The sequence below is a fragment of the Styela clava genome, chromosome 6 (genome assembly GCF_964204865.1).
Source record: "Styela clava chromosome 6, kaStyClav1.hap1.2, whole genome shotgun sequence".
In the NCBI taxonomy this organism is placed as follows: Eukaryota; Metazoa; Chordata; class Ascidiacea; order Stolidobranchia; family Styelidae; genus Styela; species Styela clava.
This window is the reverse complement of record NC_135255.1, coordinates 19,137,761-19,161,259: the sequence shown is the minus strand read 5'-3', so window position 1 is coordinate 19,161,259 and position 23,499 is coordinate 19,137,761. Positions and strand designations below refer to the sequence as shown.

Sequence of the window (23,499 nt, the reverse complement as noted above, 5' to 3'; positions counted from 1 at the left end):
TTCAGGAGTACCTAAACGTGATTATAAAAATTCTGGTTGGAAAGTGCTGATCAAATGTTAACAAACAAATTTTTTTGATTTTTCTTATATCAGCAGTAAATGTAGATAGAGTAATGAAAATTTGTATTAACTTTGCATCCTTTTTCAGATCAGCACCAAACTGTACAGAAAAGAACATTCACAAGATGGATGAATTCACATTTATGCAAGGTAACTTAAATTGCATCAGATAAAACACCATTTTATCATTGGGATGGTAGAATTTTTTCATTTCCTGATAACCTCCTTTGATATTTTGGGGAGTATAAATATTTACTTCATTCTAGGGACACTTATTACTTATCGATTTTAATCAGTAAGTATGTTGATAGGTATTTGTCTGTCTGTCTGTGTCTGTGTGCATTCATCATATCTCGGACCAAAAGCCTATTGATTTTGGGCGAATTATGTTGTATAATTAGCGAGTTATTAATTAATTAGTGATGGGACACAAGGTGTCACTATGGAATAAGAGCGCTGTTTTGGGGGATCCCCTAACTTTCGATCGATAAGTCTTCGGTCTCTGAATGATATTCTCGTTTTATTTTTGACACATGCATTATTTCAATCTAGGGCTCCAAACTTTTTTCTGGTTGTGAAACATTTTTCATTCTTGGATTACAACTTCACTTTTACTTTACAAATACAAAAATTTCTTTCGCCTCTGTATAGGTATGCGGTCATGAAGTAGCAAAATGGTTTTCAAATCCCCAATCCTTGATCCAGTTCAAGCACTTGGCCATTGAAACCTTGCCCTGCTTATTGCATTTTAGAAAATCATGTTTGGGAACGGGTTCGTTATCAAAGTGGCATTGCTGCATGAACCCAAGCTTGGTCTGTATGTGAATTGTGCAATGATGCATCTCTATGATGAAAAAAGATTTTTCCGTCACTTTAGTGATTTTTCTATTCATATTTGACAAGATTTGTTTTTAAAGAAAGAATCTAGTATTCGAAACGATATTTGTTTCAACCCAACCTTGAAAATCAGTGTATTCATGCATAATCCGAACCCTTCATAAGATTTGAACAAGCAAACTCAGGGTTATCAAACAAACGTCAAATGTGTATCCCTAACCTTAGCATGAAGAGCCAACCACCAAGCCTTTGTGATGTAAGCAGTAACAATTTCATTTTTTTATTACAGTGGAGGCCTCCTCTAGAAGTGAATGATCTTTATGAAGATATACGTGACGGAACGAAACTCATTGCATTGCTGCAGATATTGTCCGGAGAAAGATTGGTAAAATTACTTTATATTTGGTGGAAATTTTATGTGACATTCTCACAATTTACGATGAACAAGGGCTTTTTCAATTAAAATATGTAGGCCTATGTGTTCTATATTCCAACATATTATAGAGAAAAGGATTTGTACTATGTGCATTTTTCTTGTGCCAAAACTGTTGAGCTCATGAATAATTCATTCTGTTAGCCATAGGCTACATCAACATTTCTTTCAAAGACTTTCCCAATTATTGATTATATGCAACACAAAATGTTTCAAAACTTCGGTTTCAAACAAAATTTATAATTAAGGCGAGCTTGTAAAAATTGTATTTTCCCATTATACATATAATTAACATTAATTTTAAGCAAAATTTTCCTAAATTTTTCAGTTTTCTTAAATCAATGGTTAGAACTTTTGACTAAAAGTGAAAAGAGACCAATGACTTACCATGGGCTATAATATATTGATTTACCCTAGCTGCAGATATAAATTAGATGAATGAGCCAACTCCATGCTTTGGGTATGCACCCGCTGATTCATAGCAATCACCTATTTTGGAAAGGGCTGGAATCTTTTTCAATTTAGCATTGCCTTCCCACCCTGGCATGGAGATCAACCAGTAATGCCAACATTGTCAAGTCAAATGCTCAAAATATCAAACTAAAATAGGCTGATGTTTCATTTCAAACCAACCCCTGTTAGTTACCTATATTTCAGAACAATTGAATATTTTTTTTTGATTCATAACAATATATTACTTCTTGATTTCAGGTTACAGAAACGAGTCGCAGATCACAACGTTTCGGTCATCTTACAAATATACAGACAGCGTTAGCATTTCTTGAAAATAAAAAGGTTTGTCACAATAAAGACTTAGTATAGCAGTCACTAGGAATGTCCCATAAATTATATCCGAATTGAATTTCAAATGAAGGCCTGCAGGTTTTAATCCTGTAGGGCAGGGGTCGGCAACCTTTTGTCGCGCGCGGGCCAAAATTAAGGGTTGCAAATCATTGGCAGGCCGCACATATTTTAGAAGTTGAAAACCGAACAGATGATACTTTTTATTATAAAAAAACAAGCAGTTATACATCTCTCGAATAGAATATAGATTTATTCCCTCAAGGCAGCTCTTAAAATTCCATTTGAATATTTTCAGTGCCATTGAACTTTTTGCACTTAGCATCAACTTTTCTGCGTTTTTTTGCCATTTGTCTGATTATAATTAAATTATATGCTCATTACATGAGTAGTTGTGAATTATATAATTGTTAGGTTATAATATAATTTAGTCTGAAGAATATAATCTTCAAAACGTATGTTTTGTTGCTATAATTCAGCGCGCGGGCCGGATTATATTAGTCCGCAGGGCTTAGGTTGCCGACCCTTGCTGTAGGAATTATTATATATCACGAGATTGCTGGACTCCGCACTGCCGTAGTGTGGTTCATGCGACCGCTGGTCTGTTAGGGCTCCCTTTATCATCAAGTCCATTCATCTGAAAACAAGTAACTGATATACCTCATACCTGGCAAGGACTGGTAGCCGTACAAGAGGTCATGGTTTGCCACATGGTTAAGCGATCTTTTATCGGCTTTCACCTTTTTGTGATTAGATGATGTAACTGTGTTTTCACATCTCTGGGAGTCAGTAGTCGAGTTAACTTTATTTTCAAGTCTGGGTCATTTTTTTAATCTGAATCAGAATTCACTGTGCTGATTTTGGCCACCCTAGATGAATACCTTGCTAACACTAGGTGTCAGGATAGAGTTGCGAATTCTTGACTTCTCAGTTAAGGTAGTCTCTCAATAACAACAATTCTGCAAAGTGTTTTTATCGATTCATCCTTTTCAAGTCAGTAGTCTGGGTCATTTTTTTAATCTGAATCAGAATTCACTGTGCTGATTTTGGCCACTCTAGATGAATACTTTGCTAACACTAGGTGTCAGGATAGAGTTGCGAATTCTTGACTTCTCAGTTAAGGTAATCTCTCAATAACAACAATTCTGCGAAGTGTTTTTATCGATTCATCCTTTTCAAGTCAGTAGTCAGGGTCTTTTTTTTTTGTAGAAGTTTTTATTATCTTGAGTCAAAAGTCGAGCCTATCGTAAATATTCTCCAATTTTGATCCCTGATTTTGGCCGAATGTCTTGCTGAAGAGTACACTAGGTGTCAGAATGGAGTTGTGAATTCTTGACTACTCAGTTGAGGGCTTGAGGCGCTCATTAACAACAATGCAGCAAAATATCTGGGGAATGTTTTATCAGGAGTCGGAAGTTGGAGTTTATTATACATATTCCCAGAATCTGATTTATAATTTTTGCCACCTCAATCCAAATACGGTAAATACCTTTCTAAATAGTACACTAGATGTCAGGATAGAGTCATTGAGGTATTGGCTTTTCAGTTCGGACAATCTCTCAATAACAACAATGCCGATCTATCCAAATACAGTAAATACCTCTGCTAAATAGTACACTAGATATCAGGATTGGGTTTTTAGTTGAGTCAATCTCCCAATAACAACGATGCAGCTAGATATCTGGAGAATGTTTTATCCAATAATTCTTCAAAAGTTGGGTGTCTATTGTACATATTCCCTAAACCTAGTCCATAATTTTTGTCATCAAAATTCAAATACAGTAAATAATGCCTTGCTAAATAGTACACTAGATGTCAGGATGGAGTTGTGAATTCATGACTATCTGGGCCGGGGTAGCTTCTCAGTAACAACAATGCAGCTATTTGTATTTTTATCGATTCATTCTTTCCAAATTTCTAATTTTCATTTCTAATCTTCTTTACTCTAATTCCAGATGAAAAATTTCAATATAAACTCAGCAGACATCGCATCCCCCAAATCCAAGATGCTTTCATCTATTCTTCATTCTAATTTTCTTCACATTATTTTCAGATAAAACTTGTCAACATAAACCCAACAGATGTCGTAGACGGCAATCGTTCCATCATTCTAGGATTGCTTTGGAAAATTATATTGTGTTTCCAGGTAGGCTCAGTGCTGACAGTTTTTTATTTTTTGTGTGAAAATGTTTGATTTTTGTGCCTTGATAACAATTATTTTCAGAAGCCACTTTTTACTCCTAATAAGGTCATTGATAGACTGCATAAGGAGCTGTTAGTATTTTTGTAAAAAATAACATAAGCATTTAAAATGGCATATGTTAGAAAAATGGACACTCCAGAAGTGTGTGTACCAATATGGAGGTAACTAATTTTGTTTGCCTACTTTTAGGGGAGGGGGTATATTCACTTGGCTAACACAGACAGTCCCCGAACTCTTTTAATAGAACTAAAATAAGGAAAATCTGAATAAAATTATGGCCTAACCCTAACCTGGTACACACACTACGGAACTACGAAAATGTGTGATTGCGCAAAAGGATTGCTTATGAATTAATATACGTCATGCTTACTCTGAAAATGACTTTGTAAAGTGACCATTGATATGCAAGGAACTTTTAGGAGTTTTTTTTAACACTCTGTATGAGGTGCCATCGAATTCAAACTCGATATTTGACTTGAGATGACAATGCAAAAAATGCTTTGAGAAAGCATATTTCCACATATATAGCCCTTATAGGCTATAATTAAATTTGATTTCAAATTTTTTGGAGTCTTGAATCTTCTATATGAATTTTTCATCAGGATGAATGAGGTTTTTTCCATGAAATATGTAAGATGAGAGATTAGCCAAACGCATGGCTGTTCAAAAGTTTTTTTTCCTGAATTTCAACAAGCCCATTATTGAAGTGTGTGAATCTCCACTTATGGCTCTAACCGATTATAATTTTATTTGATTTCGCACTATTTTGAAGCCTGGAATTTCCCAGCTAAATTTACTACTCGTTTGAGAATTCTGAATTGAAGTTTTTTCTCACTTTTTGCTAATTATTATTATTATTAGACATTGGTTTGAAAGATTTTGTATAATTTGTCTTTCAAATCTTGGTGTAATACTTGCTTTATTTCTCCCCATGGTCTATAAAAGTGGTTCTTAAACTTTTTGAGCCGTCCCCCCTTTTTAGAATTTGTTGAGTCTCGCGTCCCAGCTCAAAAATCACTAACTAACACTAAGCTGCAAATAACAGATAGTAAGGTGGAAGTATGTTTTATTAAAAAAACATGTTAAAAATACATGGATGGGGGCTCCCGAAGTATGCGAACCAAGATGGCGGACATCGGTATGTAATATGTGTACTAGGTTAGGGTTAGGCCATAATTTTAGGTATAAATACTACGGGAGGATCTTGGCTAGTCTTCGAACTGATAATAGGACTAAAATAAGGAAAATTGGAAAAAAATTATCGCCTAACCCCAACCTGTTACCCATGTTACGTTTCGATGTCCGCCATCTTGGTTCGCATACTTCGGGAGCGCCCTTCTTGTCCAAGCCCCCATTGTGCGCCCCACAGTTTGAGAGCCACTTATCTATAAGCTTTCTGGAATTTATAATTAGACGTTTCACCATAGGTTTGAGGGATTTTGTAAAAGCCAGTCTTTCAAATCTAGGTTTAATACTTGCATTATTTTGTCAAATTTTAACACTTTCCATTTCCAAGATTCATCGTTTGTTACCGATATTTCCGGTAAGTCATTTCACAACTTAACATGATTAAATCTGGCAACAGTCATTTAGCAATCAAGAGTCATTCACTAATTCATTTTTCACTTTAATTTATGTAGTAATGGTTAGGCATTGCAATGTAAAATTAGGAAAGGTAAACACACGTGCGGCGAGTTTCGCATTGTGCTAAGCGTGAGGATTACACTTTCATATCATGCATTATTAATTGATAACTGTCCGAGAGGCCATTATGCGCCATGAGATTAAGCCGTCTTATCGTCTTCGCTCTTTCTCAGGATATATTGAAAATCTTATCCTAGAAAGGATTTTCTACAGCAATGTCTAAAAAAACATTTTAATCAATTAATCAAAATTAGTAATTATTGCTATTTCTTGCTGCAACTCATTGCTATAAGGTCTTTCCTCTCTCTCTTGGATAAGTATGAAAAATTATATCCTGACTAAAGAGGCGTGAAATAGCAGCACTGGTACTTGACGATTATGATTAGAATATTCCGACCAGTTGTGCTTCATTTATTCCTGGTCATGAAACAATCTTAATAGTGCTGGAGTAGCACAGTTGACACGATTAGTTTATTGTATTTATCACGCAAGTATTTTTACACGCCACATACAGTCCTACGTAAGTTATTTCACATAAAGATCTAGAAATTTTTATGTGTTTTTTACTTATGGTCTTACACCTCACATGAATTTTACACATATGCATCCTTAAATTTGTATATGTCATAATTATTAATAAATGTATTGTTTCACTTTTCATGGGTATATACACGCCAGCCAAGTATTTCATTACACATCACATACCATTTATCACATAGTATATGGTAATTTTTATGTGCCACATCTGTCAAATATTTCATGTCACATCACATGCATGATTTTCACTTCTAATTTTATGTACATAATTATTTTAACATGCAATATATTTTATACGATTGCTGTACGATAACTGTACAATTGAAAATTCATTTATTTGCCGGCTAATTAAAAGGCTGGGCATTATTGGTTTAATTTCTGCTCAAATCTTGAACCAATTTGTATTTGGGGCATATCATTCTGTTCATTTTTAAATTTTCATTTGAGCAAAAAAGTTGACTATATGATAACATATTTAAAAATCTTGTTCTAATCAGTATTTACTGACATGCAATGTGACACCATAATTCTGTATGGCTTTCAAATTTGCTGTGACATTTATTTGACCAGAATCCTTTAAAAGTTGGTACAACTGTAAATTGAATAAATAAATTCTAAATTTGAATTTCTGTCTGAATCTCTTTGCATTTTATTGAATGCGACAACCTAATAACATAATTTTTTATGTTTTTCAAATTTGTTTAAAGTTATGTCTTAAAATCAGCACATCCCAAGACAGGGATGTGCATCAGGCGCCCGCAGGCCACAACCCAGCCCTCCAAGCCATTTAGTGTGTCCCTTGTCAACATACCATTGAGCATATAATAATCCTAATCTGTCAGATTGTGTTCTAAAAGGCGCTCACATGGGTAAAAACAAATAATGATTTTTGCTCTTGACGCAGCGTCAAATCTATTGCCGTTTGCCCGATGTTTTTATTACCAGAAGGGTAAGTGATAGCCGCATTCTCTCCTCTTGCCTTTCCCGCGGCGCTCTGGTTGTCTCTAATTTTTTAATAAATCGTGTGCATAGAAAAGATACTGTATATACTCGCCTATAGGTCGTGCCACCGTATAGGTCGCACTATTAGTTTTGTGTTAAAAATGTTTAATTTAGAGTTGACTTGCACATAAGTTGCACTGAAAATCTAGGGATTTTCCCCTTTCCCTAGCTTTTTTGCATAGATAACTTCCCATTTTTATTTTTTTTGTAGGGCTTAATATAATCTGAATATGTTAATGACAACTATGAGCGATAATAAGTGCATGTACGCAAGCGCTACGACATCTCGATCACCTCATAGAGCTTGCCAAATATACATGAAATCACCCGAAATGGCATCGGCGCCGACGATAAAGAACTTACTAACGTCGTCGTTCTCTCTCATATTGGGATCGTCGCGACGAGAAAACAAGAGAAATAGCCGTTTGATTTACACGAGGCAGAAGACAAGGTGGTTTGTTTGCATGAGCAGTAATTACTAGTGCCTGACTTGTGCAACGCTGAGGGTCGCGTGTGCGCTCATAAAACTGTCTCACATTAATATGTGCGTGCACGAGCGCATGCACCCCGATGTCGAGCAGATAGGTCGCACCTATATTTTTTTTCAAAATGTAAGGAAAAAAGTTGCGACCTATAGGCGAGTATATACGGTAGTTTTTTGTGTGGCCCAGCTAAATTTCTGAAGTTGGTTATACCGACAAAAAATGTTGCCCCTGGTCTGGAACAACTCATTTGATATGTCAGATATGGCCTAACATGGGTTGAAGATAAGCTAACATAATGGTTATTTGAACCCTACCACTGTTTTTCTATATGGTATTTCTAAATCCAGCTCTGGACATGTAGCACCACATAGAAGTTGTTACTACATATTGATAGTGTTTATATAAACAAACTCAGCCACTGTTGTATCTAAATGATCTTTGTCATCACTCACAAATCCAGCTTTTGGCCCATTGAATCATTCATATTGTATATATGTGTATATTTTTATGAGTTTTACTTCTTCACTCTGGCTCTTGACAAGCACCCTCTGAATACATAAAGTGTTACCATTTCCATTTTTAGAATATTTTTAGTTCGGCATTGTCTAATTGATTTCGTAGCACCCAGTGTGTAGGCGGAGTACATGGGGTTTGAACCTGGGCAACATCAACATAGTAAAGTCCAACCAATTAATCACACTCGTCTTTTCAGATATAATTCTTTAATTAGCTGCATCGCTCTATCTCCCGAGCAAGTCTCGCCCATATCTGCATTATTAATTGGTGCATATTGCACCAATATTATTCTGTATTGCTTGAGCAGCTCTTGGCATAACAGTGTGTGCGTGTGATCTTGCTTAGAGATGTGTTGCTCTTTTCTTAATAAATCCACATGGCTTTGCTTGTTACAAAATTCTTATGAAAATGTGTATTCTCATTTTACATTAATTTTCATCCATTGATTTGTACAATTTTTACAACCAGATTGAAGAGCTCACGAACAATCTCGCTTTCGCAAGTGATCTGTCAACAAGTACGTCCAGTATCGATAGTTTTGCTACAGATGGGGGAGGACCGCCCAAGAAAAAGAAAGCTGGAGCAAGATCGAAATGGAAGGGAGCCGCAAAGAAGGCTCTATTGCAGTGGGTGAAGAAGAAAACTGCAAGGTTTGTGAATTTTTTCTTTGGCGCGGCGGTGTGGCTCAACGGGCTAAGCGTTAGGAATACGCTCGCCACCGCACCTCTAATTACTCTGCGTGAGTTCACAGGTTCGAATCCCATGCAGGGACGGTTATGTGCGAGAGGATTGCTGGACTCCCCGCCGTCGTTGGGTGGTTCACGTAACCGCTGGTCGGTTATGGCTTCCTTCACCACCAAGTCCGTGCTTCCGAAAACAAACAATATAACTAATCCCATACCAGACTTGGAATGGTAACCGGACGAGAGGCCGTGGTTCGCCATATGGATAAGCCGTCTTATCGGCTTTCCTCTCCCCCCTTGATAAATATGTCAATCCTATCATATCCTATCCTAGCATTTTTATGTTTCCGCTTCTCGCCCTCTTCTATAGAGGAGGTATTCAAATGATTTATATCATGGTTGTGCAACCTGTCCATGGGCCAAATGCAGCCCACAAGGAAAAATTGTGCGGCCCGCGGAGAGGTTCCAATATTGAATGGTGTGCGGGCTGCACCGTAAAACAAATTTTCACTTTATTTTAATCTAAGTAATTCTAATCCCTTTACGTTGCAAAGCCTATACCTGAGCTCAATTCAATATCTATGCCTATGATACGGCAGGTTTTGTCAATTATTATGCAATAATAACCAAGGAAATTAAAGCGAGATAGTTTGTAATTTATCAAATACAAAATATATTGAATAGTAAATAAAATACAAATAGCTGATTTCGGTTTAGATTGGCAGAAAGCGATAGGATTGGCGATCATTGAAATCGGCCACCATATAGGGCGGCACCTAGTGGGTTGGGTTGCTGGCCATACCCCTCATTTGAAATGTAAAAAATGGATTTTTCTTCGTCATTAATGGCAATTTTACTTAGTTTGAAAAGCTTTTTAGACCTCCAAGATGCTTGAAAACCCTCGTTTCCGGCCGGACCGCTTGATGTTACGGTTTGACTTGACAATTTAAAATTTCAACCCTTCACTCCTTTGAGAATTCCTAGCTACGCTCCCGGCCACCGCCCAACTGAAGAATAGATATAATATAAATTCCTATGAAATGGATATAGAAAAAAGGCAAGATGTTAGTTGTAAAGATAAACGTTAAAAATATCTTATTCCTTCCTTTGTGCAAACTTTGTAGCCCGCTGGAATTAAAAGAGGAATTGAGGTTGGTGTAATGTATAATTCAGTGTAATGTAAACCAAAGCTTCCCAAACTTGGGGTCGCGACCCTGCAGGGGCGCACAACAGATTTTAGGGGTCGCAAAGAGTACAACATTTTCACACAAAGTACAATATCTATTGCACTTTTTAGACTTCTGATTCAATACACAATTATTAAAACTAGTGTTTAACATAAATCTCACGATTTCGAGAGAATACATTGCACTGTTTAGCATTTTAAACGTGAACAGGGGTCACGAAAATTTTAATATATTGGATGGGGTCGCGAACTTAAAAATGGTTGAAAGCTTGAATGGTTGAGATGTGAACAATTTGGTTCGTTTGTCATTGTAATATATGTTGTGTGCGGAATGGGATTGTGAATGTTTACTCCGGTGGTTCATGGTTTTCAAACTTATAAATACTCCTGATACTTGATGTCCTCCGCTCTTCAATAAAAATAACAGTTTTCTAACGAGTTTTCATCAGTTAGTTTATACAAACTGAAGGCATAAATACATTATGATCAAAAAATTGAACAAATCACTGTTGGCTAACTTTAAATTAGTGTAGTTATGACAAATGGTATGATGGCCCTTGCTTGTGAATTGTGATCCCATAGTCATTAGACCACTGGATTTTCATATCTAAAAAAATTTTGTGAGTAGAAAGAAAATCGTAACAGTTGTCTAAGTTCCCCCCACCATTTAGATTTTTGAATTGATAAATATATATATATAGCACCAGCCTTATTGTGAAAGAGGGCTGTCTTTATGCGCCAAGCACCATAGTGGTTACCCACTGGGTTTGTGTACCATTTCATTTTGCCATTTTCATTTTTTTTTTTTGAAGGGTTTTCTGTTTCTGATTGTTTGGATTTTTTACGAATTTTGTAATTTTTTTGTACCATTTTCCATTTTGTATTTTTTTTTCTGGGGTTTTGTATTTTGTTATTTTTTTGGTGGCGTTTTCAATGGCATCAAGGTCTGTCTTTGTTCTAATAGTGGTGCTTGACAGGCTCGGACAGCCATTTGTATCAGGTATCATATTCATATATATATCTATTCAAACATAATAATCTAGCGTTTGTGGTGTCAGAAGTTATTATTTGTTTTAATGACGCTGTACACACCTCATTTCACCTGTCATAACACACCTCCAACAAAGGTATGAAAAGAATGATTAGTCATTCAGTCAATGATTTATCTGCACCAGTGCATGCTTTGAATTACTCCGAAGAAACCACTAAACCACCAATATAGTGCAAATTTACATAATCTAGATGTTTGCTATTAATATCTTTAATAGTCATTTTTCATATTTCATACAAGTAGCTATAATTACTGAGATTATATACATCCATGGGTGGCTATGCCAGTGCACACTGCATCAGTTAGTATAGCAATTTGAGCTAATCACTAACATAAATCAATTTTATCCATTGTTAAGATTATATTTATAAAGTTTTGTTATCAGGTCGTAACCCCTCTGTCCCATCAAGGATGACTATTTCCATTTTCAGTGTTTTTAAAATTGCGAACCTAAGAACTAACGACTTTATTGTAATTTTATAAAAATGAATTTGGTGAATAGTTAAGTTTTAATATTCTTGCCTCAGTCCGTCAAGGATGACCAATATCATTCCAAATGAGATTTTTCCCAGGAGTTTTTTATTTGGATGAAAAAGTCTAAATACTACTCTAGACTTGACTTTAGAAGGGCGGCCAATTCTGTGCCTAGAACCGAATATGAATTCTGCTTTCTGAAACTTTGTCCAAAGATGGCGAGTCTCCTTCACTTTTGAGTGAATTATGGTTGCTAAGTTGTGGGAGTAGAACCAATGGCGCTCCAGAAGTATGTGTACCAATATGGAAGTAACTAATTTTGTTCGCCTGCTTTACATCAAGTTGTGTAAAGGAACTGAAATCTATGGGCAGGGGGTGTATCCTCTTGGCTAACACAGACAGTCCCCGAACTCGTAATAGAACTAAAAAAAAGAAAATATGAATAAAATTATGGCATAATCCTAACCTATTACAAATACTATGGGAGTACCGAGCCAATTTGAAACAAACAGATTTATGAAAGGGGGCTGTCTTTATGTGCCAAGCACCCTGAGCTTGTGTACCATTTCAATTGCCATTTTTAATTTTTTCAATGCAAGCAAGGTAGTAGTAGTAGTAACTTTTTTTGGGTTTTCTATATTGTATTTTTTTTCCGGGTTTTGTATTTTATAATTTTTTTGTGGCAATTTCAATGGCAGTAAGGATTACCTTTGTTCCAATGGTGGTGCTTGACGGCCCGGACAGCCGTTGGTATCAAATATCAAATTTATATATATACCTATTCACATATAATAATCTAGCGTTTGTGGTGTCAAAAGTGATGCTGTGCACGCCTCATTTCACCTGTCATAACACACCTCCAACAAAGGTATGAAAGGAATGTTGAGTCATTGAGTCAATGATTTATCTACACCAGTGCACACGATGCATTACTCAGTATAGTGATATACTAATTTAACAACTAAATCACCAGTATAGTACAAATTTACATTATCTAGATCTGACAGGACCTGCAGCACGAGGCTTATTGTTTTCTGCATTTACTTTTTAACACTGTAAATATTGTTCATAAAATGTAACTTTTTACGTCACACTTACATGGCCCTTGGTACAAAAACCTTGCCAACCTCTGATCTAGATGGTCGCTACTGGGATTTTCATTAGATATGAACAATTTTTATATCCTATATGAGTTGTTATTATTACCAAGTCCTGTACATCCAAGGGTGGATACAACAATGTATCCTATGTCATAATATAGTTAATATAGCAGTTTGATTAAGATATTTATTTTAGTCATATGCAAAACCAATATGCAATTTAAATGATAAATAAATAAAATACATGCACTTTATTACAAGATTGGATCTCGGTGTTAACTCAATATAAACGTATTGTAGTAAATATGTACACAAACATTATCGAAGTAATCCCCAAGACATACCAACATGAATGCGCTCTTAAGTACAGAGCAAATGACAACTTCATTTTCACAGCTGGTTGGTCATGATCAGGGATGGCCATTTCCCCATTTCCGAATACTAAACAATTCCGAATACATTCTAAAATAATGTTTTCGAATCTGGAATTCCGAATACATTCTATAATCGAAAATAACACATTTTTGTTTTAGTTTATTAAAACCCAGTAAAATAGGAAATAAGCTTCAATAGAAATATCAGAGTAAAGCCACAAACCAACAGTATATGTGTACAAAGTAATTGATAGTTTGTGGTTATTATGTTTAGCATATTGTTAAGTCTGAAATTAGTAGTAAGTTAGAGGATAGATGACCACCACTGCCAGGCGCGCAGCCAGGATTTTCAAAATCGGGAATCCCCATTGCCGCCTGTAACATCCACGGCGATTCCGGCTCGTTAAAAGAGACGTCTTTTCAGCGTATAATGATCATCCTGTCACGTAAATTATTCAATCCATGACAACTACGAGATTCTAAAATATCTTTATATATTAGTTTAATGTGTCCAACGTAACTCGCGGTTGCTTCTTCTTACGTCAAAATAAAAACATCACTATTTGGTCCACGGCGATCTGTGGCCTAAATGTACGAGATAAACTGCCTGATGTATTTAATTTCAATACGTATTTTTGCAATCTTGCCAACTCGTTATCACCGTTAGAAAATTCTGCAAAGTACAACTTAATTTCATACAATGAATATACATATAAAGTTTACCAGTAAATTAGAAAAACCGCGCGATTACTCCACCTGTTAAAAGAGCCGACTTTTACAACGAATAATATAACAACGAATATATATTTTTCTGTTGTGCAAAGTGATTAATTCGTGATCGATACGGGCATATTTAAAATGTCTTGCTTTGTTAATTTAATTGTTACGACAGCGCGTCTCACAACAATGAATCTAATTGTGATGTAATAATCAACAAATGCATGGTAAAGTTAATGAAGGCCTATATCTTTGACGTAAAAGAAGAATGCACGAGGAATCATATTATGTTTAATCGTAAATTGTAGATTGCAACTTATTTTTTCGGTAAAATAACCAAGGCAAAAAGATCCGCACGAAACCAGTTCAATAGTCGCATGCCGTTCGCGAGCCGCGGGTTGGCCACTGCTGACCTAGCATGTGCCACTCTTTCATGTTATTCAGGTGTTGCTAATTGCTATGACTACTGAGGTCATGACCTCCTTGTTTTATCAGGGATAACTAAAATCAAATAGGTCACTATTCGCTATATGTTTTGAAATAATATTTATATAAAATATTGACTATATTATTAATGGTGTCATGTCTGTCACAGAAATTCATGCATAAAAATTTTTTTTTTTCTAATCTTCAATGGATTCCCATCCAGTGTTATGCATAAGCAGCGGCACTCCAAAAGTATGTGTACCAATATGGAGATTACATATTTATCCCGGGGGAGAAGAAAGCCGACAAGACAGTTTAACCATATGGGGAACCACTGCCTCTCATCTGGTTACCATTCCATGTCGGGTGTGGGATTAGCGAGTTATTTGTTTTTGGAAGCATGCATTTGATGGTGGAAGAAGCCGTAACCGACTAGCGGTTAGTATAGAGCAGGGGTCACCAAACTACGGCCCGCAGGCCGGATCCGGCCCGCGACGTCATTTTATCCGGCCCGTGGCGTCATTTTATCCGGTCCGCAGTAACACACAAAAATGGCTAAATTTTTTTCCAAGGGAGATTTTCACGAGCATCGTCGTCTTTGTTTATTTCGTAACATTGGCCAATCGGCAAGATGCAAAAAAGTGACGTAATAATAGGCCTTTCCGCGTCCGCTCAGACACTTTTGTCACCCTGACAGATTTTCAGTCGTGGTTGTAAACAAAACTTCGTTTTTGTGATTTTGAAGGCTACCAGTACGTAACGTTTTCTGCGAAACACTTGTACACTCGTGGCGCGTGCTTTCGACGAAACTGTTTGTTTTTTGTGCTAAAATAAACGTCGAATGTGCATTTTGTGCAGTACTGTAATCCCTCGCGTACTGCTCCAATTTCAAAAGCCACACTAACTTTTGTACTGCTTTAATGCAGATATTCATGTAGGTATATCACAAAAAAATTGAAGTCCATCCGATTTAAATAAAAACTGCTCCAGTGGAAAGATCTGAGTAAAAATAGAAAACAATACCAAGTTTATAATAAACGGTCAAGAAATAACGGAGATATCGGAATTTTAGTACCGCCCGACAGGCCAATTTTTTCCATAATGATTGTATTACTTTTTTGATAAGAACTGAACTAAATATGGAAAAATAACACATATCAATCACTAATCTTTCGATGTGCGTCACATCTATGGTATATTGAGACTATTTCAGACTTTTATTCTGGCAACGGAATGCCGAAAGATCGTCGCAAATAAACGCTGGAGTTGTGCATGATAGTTTGACAGTGGTTCATTGTGGGTAATAATTAACGATGTGCTGATTGTACGAACTTCATAAAAATTGTATCAAGTTAGGAAAGAAATACACACGTCCACATACATTTTATTGGTGTCCATAGACAATATCATTAATTTGCACTACGTATAACTGGAGCGTAATTTTTAAAAGCGTCGAATGTTGGGAAATTTATGCGCTAATGAGAAAAATCAAATACCAGATAATAGTTGTTTATTTTATCTAAATTATGTCAAAATTTTATAGAATTCCAAGCTACAGCAGATAGTCGTTTTTATGAGAGGTATTTCAACTCGGCATAACGGTACTTAGCAGACCGTAGTAGTATATATTTACGAGCAGACGTGATGCGTACATTTTTTGCCGAGGATTTTGTAACATTTCTAATTCATGACAGCAACGTTTTGATAACAGCTAATCTCAGGATAATTGTCTAGATATAGAAATCTTGTTAATTTTTTTCCTAGGATGTTCTCGTTCTATATTCTGCGATATTCCCAACATTTGTGAATTTATTGTATTGCATTGACAAAAATATTCATCCGGCCCGTTTCAACACAATTTGAGTCATACCCGGCCCATGGTCAAAAAAGTTTGGTGACCCCTGGTATAGAGCTAACTAATTTTGTTCACCCATTGTACATCAAGTTGTGTAAAAGGACTGAAACCTATTGGTAGGGAGATATTCACTTGACTAACACAGACATTCCTCAAACTCGTAATAGAAATAAAATAAGGAAAATCGGAATAAAATTATGGCCTAACCCCAACCTGGTACACATACTACGGGAGTACCCAAACAACACTTCTGCTTTTGTACAGTTTTATTAGTTTATTATATGTGCATTAATATGAATTATAATAATAATGAAGAAATGAATTACGGTATATTATTAATATTACATCAAATACAAAGCAAAATTGCTCCCTAAGAACAACAGTTCCTTAGTTATGGGGGAATTCTCTCTTGGTTAACCATTGCCCTATCGGGGATGTCTAAAATCTTTTTTTAGGTATTTTCTATAAGTTTTTTTATTGGGATAAAAAGGCCTAAATTCTACCTTTGTCTTTACTACCAGTATATAAGGTTGGGATTTACATGTTTATCTGATTGTTCCAAAAATGCTAATGGAAAAAAGGCTGTCAATATGCACCAAGCATCATAGTGGGCCCATTACATTTGCCGATATCTCTGCAGCGATATTTTTATCGTATAATAGTGACAACTTCGATGGTGGCAAGGGTCTTAGTAGAGACCGCAGTGCTCTTTGGTCCTTCGTGGACCGACTATCTCATTTGCACTAATCCCGCGCGAGCGTGGATTTTTCATTGTACGATATTTAGTGGCAATTTCAATGGCGGCAAGGATTTGCCTTTAATTTTATAGTGATGCTCGATAGGCTCGGACAGCCATCTGTATCAGATATCATATTGATATATATACCAATTCAAACATACTAATCTAGCATTTGTGGTGTCAAAAGTTATTCGCATGCCCCCATTTCATGAATTGCTACGCCCATGGGTATATTAGGTATATTGTTATCTGCACTCGAGCGGAACTTTCCGTAGCCGATATATATATACCCATTCAAACGTAATCATCTAGCGTTTGTGGTGTCAAAAGTTATGGTTTGTTTTATGAACGCTGTACACGCCTCATTTCACCTGTCATAACACGCTTCCCACAAAGGTATGTGAAGAGATAATCGGCCGTTCAGTCATTGATTTATCTCCACAAGCCCACGCTATGCATTACTCGAGATAGCATAATATGTTAGACACTGATATAATTCAAATCAAGCCATTCTAGATGTTTCTTGTTAAGTGTTGTTAAGTGTGGTCTTATATTATATAGATCAGGGGTAGAGCTCGACCGATATCACTTTTTGGCACCGATACCGATATATCGGCCAACTAGTGACCGATAACCGATATCGACATACCGATATCTTCAACCTGAACCCGCAGTAAATACAAATAGAAAGAAACATTCAGTTTCAGTCAGGATTTACGGATTTTTTTCGAGTTACGGAAGGGAAGTTACAAATTACGTAAAGCCGTAATTATTGGTCGAGCGCTTTCGCGTTTGAAACGTGCTCCTTCCAAGCAGTCAATTCCGTCGATTGTAAAAAATTAAAGTTTAACAAGTAGAAGAAGTTAGAGTTCCGGTATTCGCAGCCGTTTTGAGCCGGCATGACGCGTTGCCACCCCGTTTGAGCGTTTGGTTTCACGGTTAAAACGATATTATAATAAGCGTTATCACCGTAACGCAATTAACACCGACAGTCCGTTTTTTGTCTTCCAGATTTGGTATCTTTTCTATTCGGCGCTGATGATGATAAATAAGAATGTGTGATAGTTGATTGTAATTCCGGAAAGCGTATTTTTCTTTTTCTCCGTGAAACAGACATGAAACGAATTTTACCGCCGCTATCAGCGCTCAAAAGAAGAGAAGGCTAGGCTACTTTCTTTTCCGACTCAATCACTTTTATTAATACAAATAACAGCGCATTAAAAAACAAAATAGAATTTATTAGCATTAATTTACAACGAGTTACGGGTAAGAATTTATCGCCGGCTAAATAATTAATACTTGATCTAAATTTATCGCAAATAACGGTATAACATTTAGGCCGCGAAATGATTTGATATAAAATGAAGCTTGGTAATCGCAATATCGTCAATAATTCAGCATCAATAATTATTATAAAATGCTAACTAGGTAGCAAAGTCGGATAATGTAAAAACGGAGCAATAACAAGTCTTCGTCGCGAGGCAAGCGCAGATATAATCAAACGAGAGAATACGCTTGTCGTTGATTAATAACTTAGAAACCCGAAATTTTTATTCAATGTGAAAGTCGATTTTAAAAAAGGCAACTATCGTTTCATAAATATCCGTATACCAGTGTCGGTAATGATAAAATCGATCGCATAAAATTGGGACGGTTAATTTGCGAAGTTGATAAAGGAAAATCACAGCCAACACAAAAGATAAAAATCAGAATAAATTTAATTTGAATTCACTCCTTGGTATTTGTCTTTAACATCTGTCGCCGGCGTGTAGTACTGTCGGTAATATGAAAACCAATTACGATGTCCCGTTCGGAAAAGAAGTGGATTCAAATGGTTTTTATGATAGGTTTAAATGTGTGAAAAAATATCGCAATTACGGGGTCATTACGTAATCAATTTTGCCGTAATTACAGAATTGTTTTTTGTCGATTACGTGCAAGCCTAGTGGGGACGCAAGATATTCGAAGGCGAGGATTTTGCGCCGCACGAAGAGATAAAAGAGAGAGAAATATGGAAGAGAACTCTGTTCACTGAAAGAAAATGAGAGAAGCGAAAAAAAGAAAACGCTCGGCCGCAGATATTTCCCGGGGGGAAAAATACTCATTTATTAGAACGTGGAAAAGCGACTAACACTGATATATATCGGCCAGATATATCGGCCGGTTGGGCCGATATGATATATCGGCAAACACGCAATATCGGCCCGATATATCGGTTGGCCGATATATCGGTCGAGCTCTAATCAGGGGTGGGCAAAATGTCAGAAATATGTGAGAGCCACATAATTTTTGAAATTAATAGTATTAGAATACCGTGAATTGAAAAGAACTTAACATTAACGTATAATAACAATATTGCAAAGTATATATTCTTCAATAGCTTTAAATGAATTAAAAATGAAACTGTTACACTACAGTTTCTCTGAGTTAAATTTGGATGATATATAATTATTGCCAGCGAGAAGAGCCGAATAAAAACTCCGGCAAGCTGCATGGAAAATTTATATGGAAAAAAATCCCAATTTGCCTATAAAAAGGCCCAATAAAAAGTCTGTTCAAAATAATTTTTATTTGGTCAAAAGTCCAAATACTACAGTACTGTCAATACTGTGCCAAATGCCTAACGCTTTTGTACAGTTTATAATGTGTGAATTAATAAGTAATAAAGTAATAATAAAAAATTGATTACCAAAAAAAATTGTTTGATTCAAAAACTTCCACTACTTACTTATAAGGGCTACCAATTTTATGTCGAGCTTCATATATAGGCTACCGTCAATTTTATTTACTCATACTTTGCTTAGTGATTGTGAGGCTTCTTCATAAAATCGTAAAATATGATATAGATCCATGTGAATTAGCGCAAGTTCAAACACATATGGAGATTATCTAATTCTAAACAATGACTTATATACAGGCGGGAACAAGGTATCCATTCATGGAGTTCTTCTCTTTGTTAATGTGATATGACTCGAGAAATAGTCTTTTCCTGCGGTGGGTTTCATTCATTAGTATTCTACTGTATTCTACCCTGGATGACGTGTCGGGCGTATGATTTGAACATTAGTAACCTACAAACGAGAATATCGGTCAGAGACCGAAGACTTATCGATCGAAACTGCAGTTTCCATTCATGACTCTATAGTGACACCGCGTGTCCCATCTCTAATTAATTGATAACTCGCTAATTATACGAAAAAATTCATCCAAAATCAATAAGCTTCTGGTCCGAGATGTGATGAATGCACATGCAAAATTTGGAGCAGATTCAACCTCTCCTTCGGGAGATATCGCGTTCATCTAACAGACATACAGACAAATACCTATCGACATACTTACCGATCTTAAGATCGATGAGTAATAACAAAAGGGGCTGTCAACTTGTGCCAAGTGCCATACATAGACATTAAGAACATCAAACTAACACATATATTTACAGTCTCCCATAGAGAGATTAGGGCAAGCCTTTGGAATTGTGGTGGCACTTGGCAGGCTCGGACAGCCATTGCCATTGAGTATCAACTTCGCTTTAATATCTACTGAAATGTGATACTCTAACATTTGTGGTGGCAGCATTTATTGTTTTATATTTGCACGCCCCTTTTCATGCTTTGCTACGCCCATGAATATGAAAGGTATGTTGACTTTTTAAGTGGTTGAAAATACAATTCACAATTTGAGTGCTAAAACTGATTAAAAATACATGCCATTTATAGAGTCCTTCAGTATATTTATTGTGCTCTGATGCAACTAATGATGGGCGTATGACAGTGTATTAAATGAAGTAAAAAAAACTTTAATAAACGCTAATCAAAATAAAACGGACCTCGATAAGATATATTGAGAACTGACTCCATAACAAAATTGAAATTATAAAGGGACTTTATGGAAACCCTGCATATTAAATTGGGTCTTATTCGACAGAGAACATGTAGAAGGGGATGGGCATTAGAGCATACTCAAATATTTTTATGTTGGTGTGCTGTTTATTATTTGAGCGTATCCTTATAATACTGACATGGGCAAACTATCTCCCACGGGCCAAATCCGGCCCGCGGGGTAATTCAATTTGACCTGCCTGATGCTGCCATAACTGAACTGAAACCAAATTTTGATGTTTTATCTAAAAAATACTCGAGAAATTTGTTGAAATTGCGATTAAATTTAGTTTTGGCACGAGGCTTATTGTTTTCCACTTTTGCTTTTATAACACTGTAAATAATGTTACTAAAATGTAACTGTTACGACACACGTACATGGCCCGCCAGTCTAGATGGGCAAAATTTCTGGCCCCTGTTATAATACATATACTAGCCCCAACTGACAGAAATACAGAACAAAAAATTGAGTGGTGTAAAGTTCATACATCACATTTAAAACTTTCATGCAAAAACTTCAATGGTTTATTTAGAAAAGGGTTGCGAGTCAATTTTTGAAGACAAGAATCAAAAAGCCACAGTGTGTGGCCCTTATGTACATACCCTACCAGCGGTCTCCAACTCAAAATATGTCATGGGCCACTTTTTGAAATATATATTGATGACGCGGGCCACAAATCACAATTTTGGTACAAATTTGCTGCACAAAAAATAACAAAAGAATTCTGAATGTATTCGTTGAAATTACACTTGAATCTTACACCAAACGAGACATGAAACATATTCATTTAATTGTGCTGGATATTTGGCACCATTTTGTTGCAGTGAGAGACTCGATGCTAGTTTTGCTAGACTTGAGACAGCATGCAAAAATGCTGCAGCGTGTTGGAGACCCCTGCTTTAGTCCCACCAAACAAACACCACGTGCCCCATCACTAATTAATTAATAACTCGCTAATTATACGACATAATTTATCCAAAATCTATAGGCTTCTGGGCCGAGATAAGATGAATGCACATGCAAAATCTGGAGCATATTCCACCTCGATTTTGTGAGATATCATTCGTGTCTAACAGACAGACAGAAAAAGACCTTTTTTTGTTAAATGAGGCGTTTAAGCCACGAGAGACCGTGGTCTGCGAAAAAACAGAAGTTGCCTCATCAACACGACACATACTTTACTAAACTCTTGCAATGACAATTCAATGAACTCCTAAATAAAATATGAAATTTCGGGCTCGGACCTGCAAATCCAGTTAATTAGTCGGGCTGGGTCGGGTTCAATACCCACGGGCCTGAGTCGGGCCGGCTTGGAATTTTTGGGCCCGATCTTATCTCTGGGCCCAGCTCTGGAACTTCATTTTTTACGCTGGAGCTGGGCTTCAACTTCATACCAATTGAAGTTTTTGAGTGTGACCACAGTTGGAGGGGGTCACAATGCTTGGCAAAATAAAAATTTTACTTTTAATTTTACAAGAAAAGCTTCATTTTTTGATAAGGATATTTCACAGGGTGTTTTTTAAGTTGTTGAGCATGAAGTGTTTGCAAAATGGGGTTTGGAATCTACCAATCAAAGTAACACCATGAATACCACTGGAATGATAAACAGAGAGGCCACGACTGCTAAAAAGTCTTCAGTATGGGGCTACAAGCGCTCGTAATGAGGCAATGAGCCATTGAAGGTTGGGGAACACTGAGCTATGGCTCCAGACTTTGACCTCAGCCCTGGCCAAGTCTATGCTGAGTTCCGAGCATGTATAAATAATATAACAATCACTAGTATGTACAATGCCAAATATTCTAAATTAAGCTACCGCATTTTAAATCAGTCTTTGACTATATGTAAAGATAGGATTTTCATATATATCAGATCTGATTGTATTGAAACAAACATGCTAATAATGGAAAAAGGCTGTCATTATGCGCCAAGCATCATAGTGGGCTTCTACCATTTAATTTGCCATTGTATATCTCCGCAGTGATATTTTTATTGTGCAATTTCAATGGCAGCAAGGATCTAGGTCTGGGTTACACCGCAGTGCTTGGACCAACCATACTGCCGTAATCCCGCATGGCAAGGATTTTGTATTCTACAATTTTTTAAGGCAACTTCAATGGCGGCAAAGATTCGCCTTTAATGATGCTCGACAGGCTCGGACAGCCATTCTTATTGGATCACAAATTGATATATATACCAATTCAAACATATTAATCTAGCGGTTGTGGTGTCTGAAGTTATTATTTGTTTCAATGACGCTTCACACACCTCATTTCACTTGTCATAACACACCTCCAACAAATAATGATTAGTCATATTTCCTCCAGTGCACATTATGCATTACTCATGATTGCCATAATGAGTTAGACAATGATATAATTCAAATCAAACCATTCTGAATCTGTCTTGTTAGGATAAGAGTGTGGTCTTATATTATATAGATCAGGGGTGGGCAAAATGTTTTAGTATAAGAGCCGCATGCAGCAAGTCAGAAATATG

The 23,499-nt window shown here is 36.4% G+C and overlaps 1 protein-coding gene across 3 annotated transcripts in view; it reads left to right on the top strand.

Annotated features, from left to right (window-relative positions):
* The window catches only part of LOC120332048 (nesprin-1-like), a 72,111-nt gene that overhangs the window by 5,165 nt on the left and 43,447 nt on the right, over positions 1–23,499 (top strand). For 2 of the 3 annotated variants that reach the window (XR_013476641.1, XM_078113561.1), the window contains exons 3-8: positions 149–210; positions 1,187–1,282; positions 2,042–2,125; positions 4,185–4,277; positions 5,851–5,877; positions 8,987–9,168. Coding sequence is in view for 1 of the 3 variants with exons in the window: in XM_078113561.1 (XP_077969687.1) it covers positions 149–210; positions 1,187–1,282; positions 2,042–2,125; positions 4,185–4,277; positions 5,851–5,877; positions 8,987–9,168 (544 nt within the window). In the remaining 2 variants the exon portion in view is untranslated. The remainder of the gene's footprint in view (positions 1–148; positions 211–1,186; positions 1,283–2,041; positions 2,126–4,184; positions 4,278–5,850; positions 5,878–8,986; positions 9,169–23,499) is intronic. The other variant, XR_013476642.1, reaches the window with a different exon arrangement.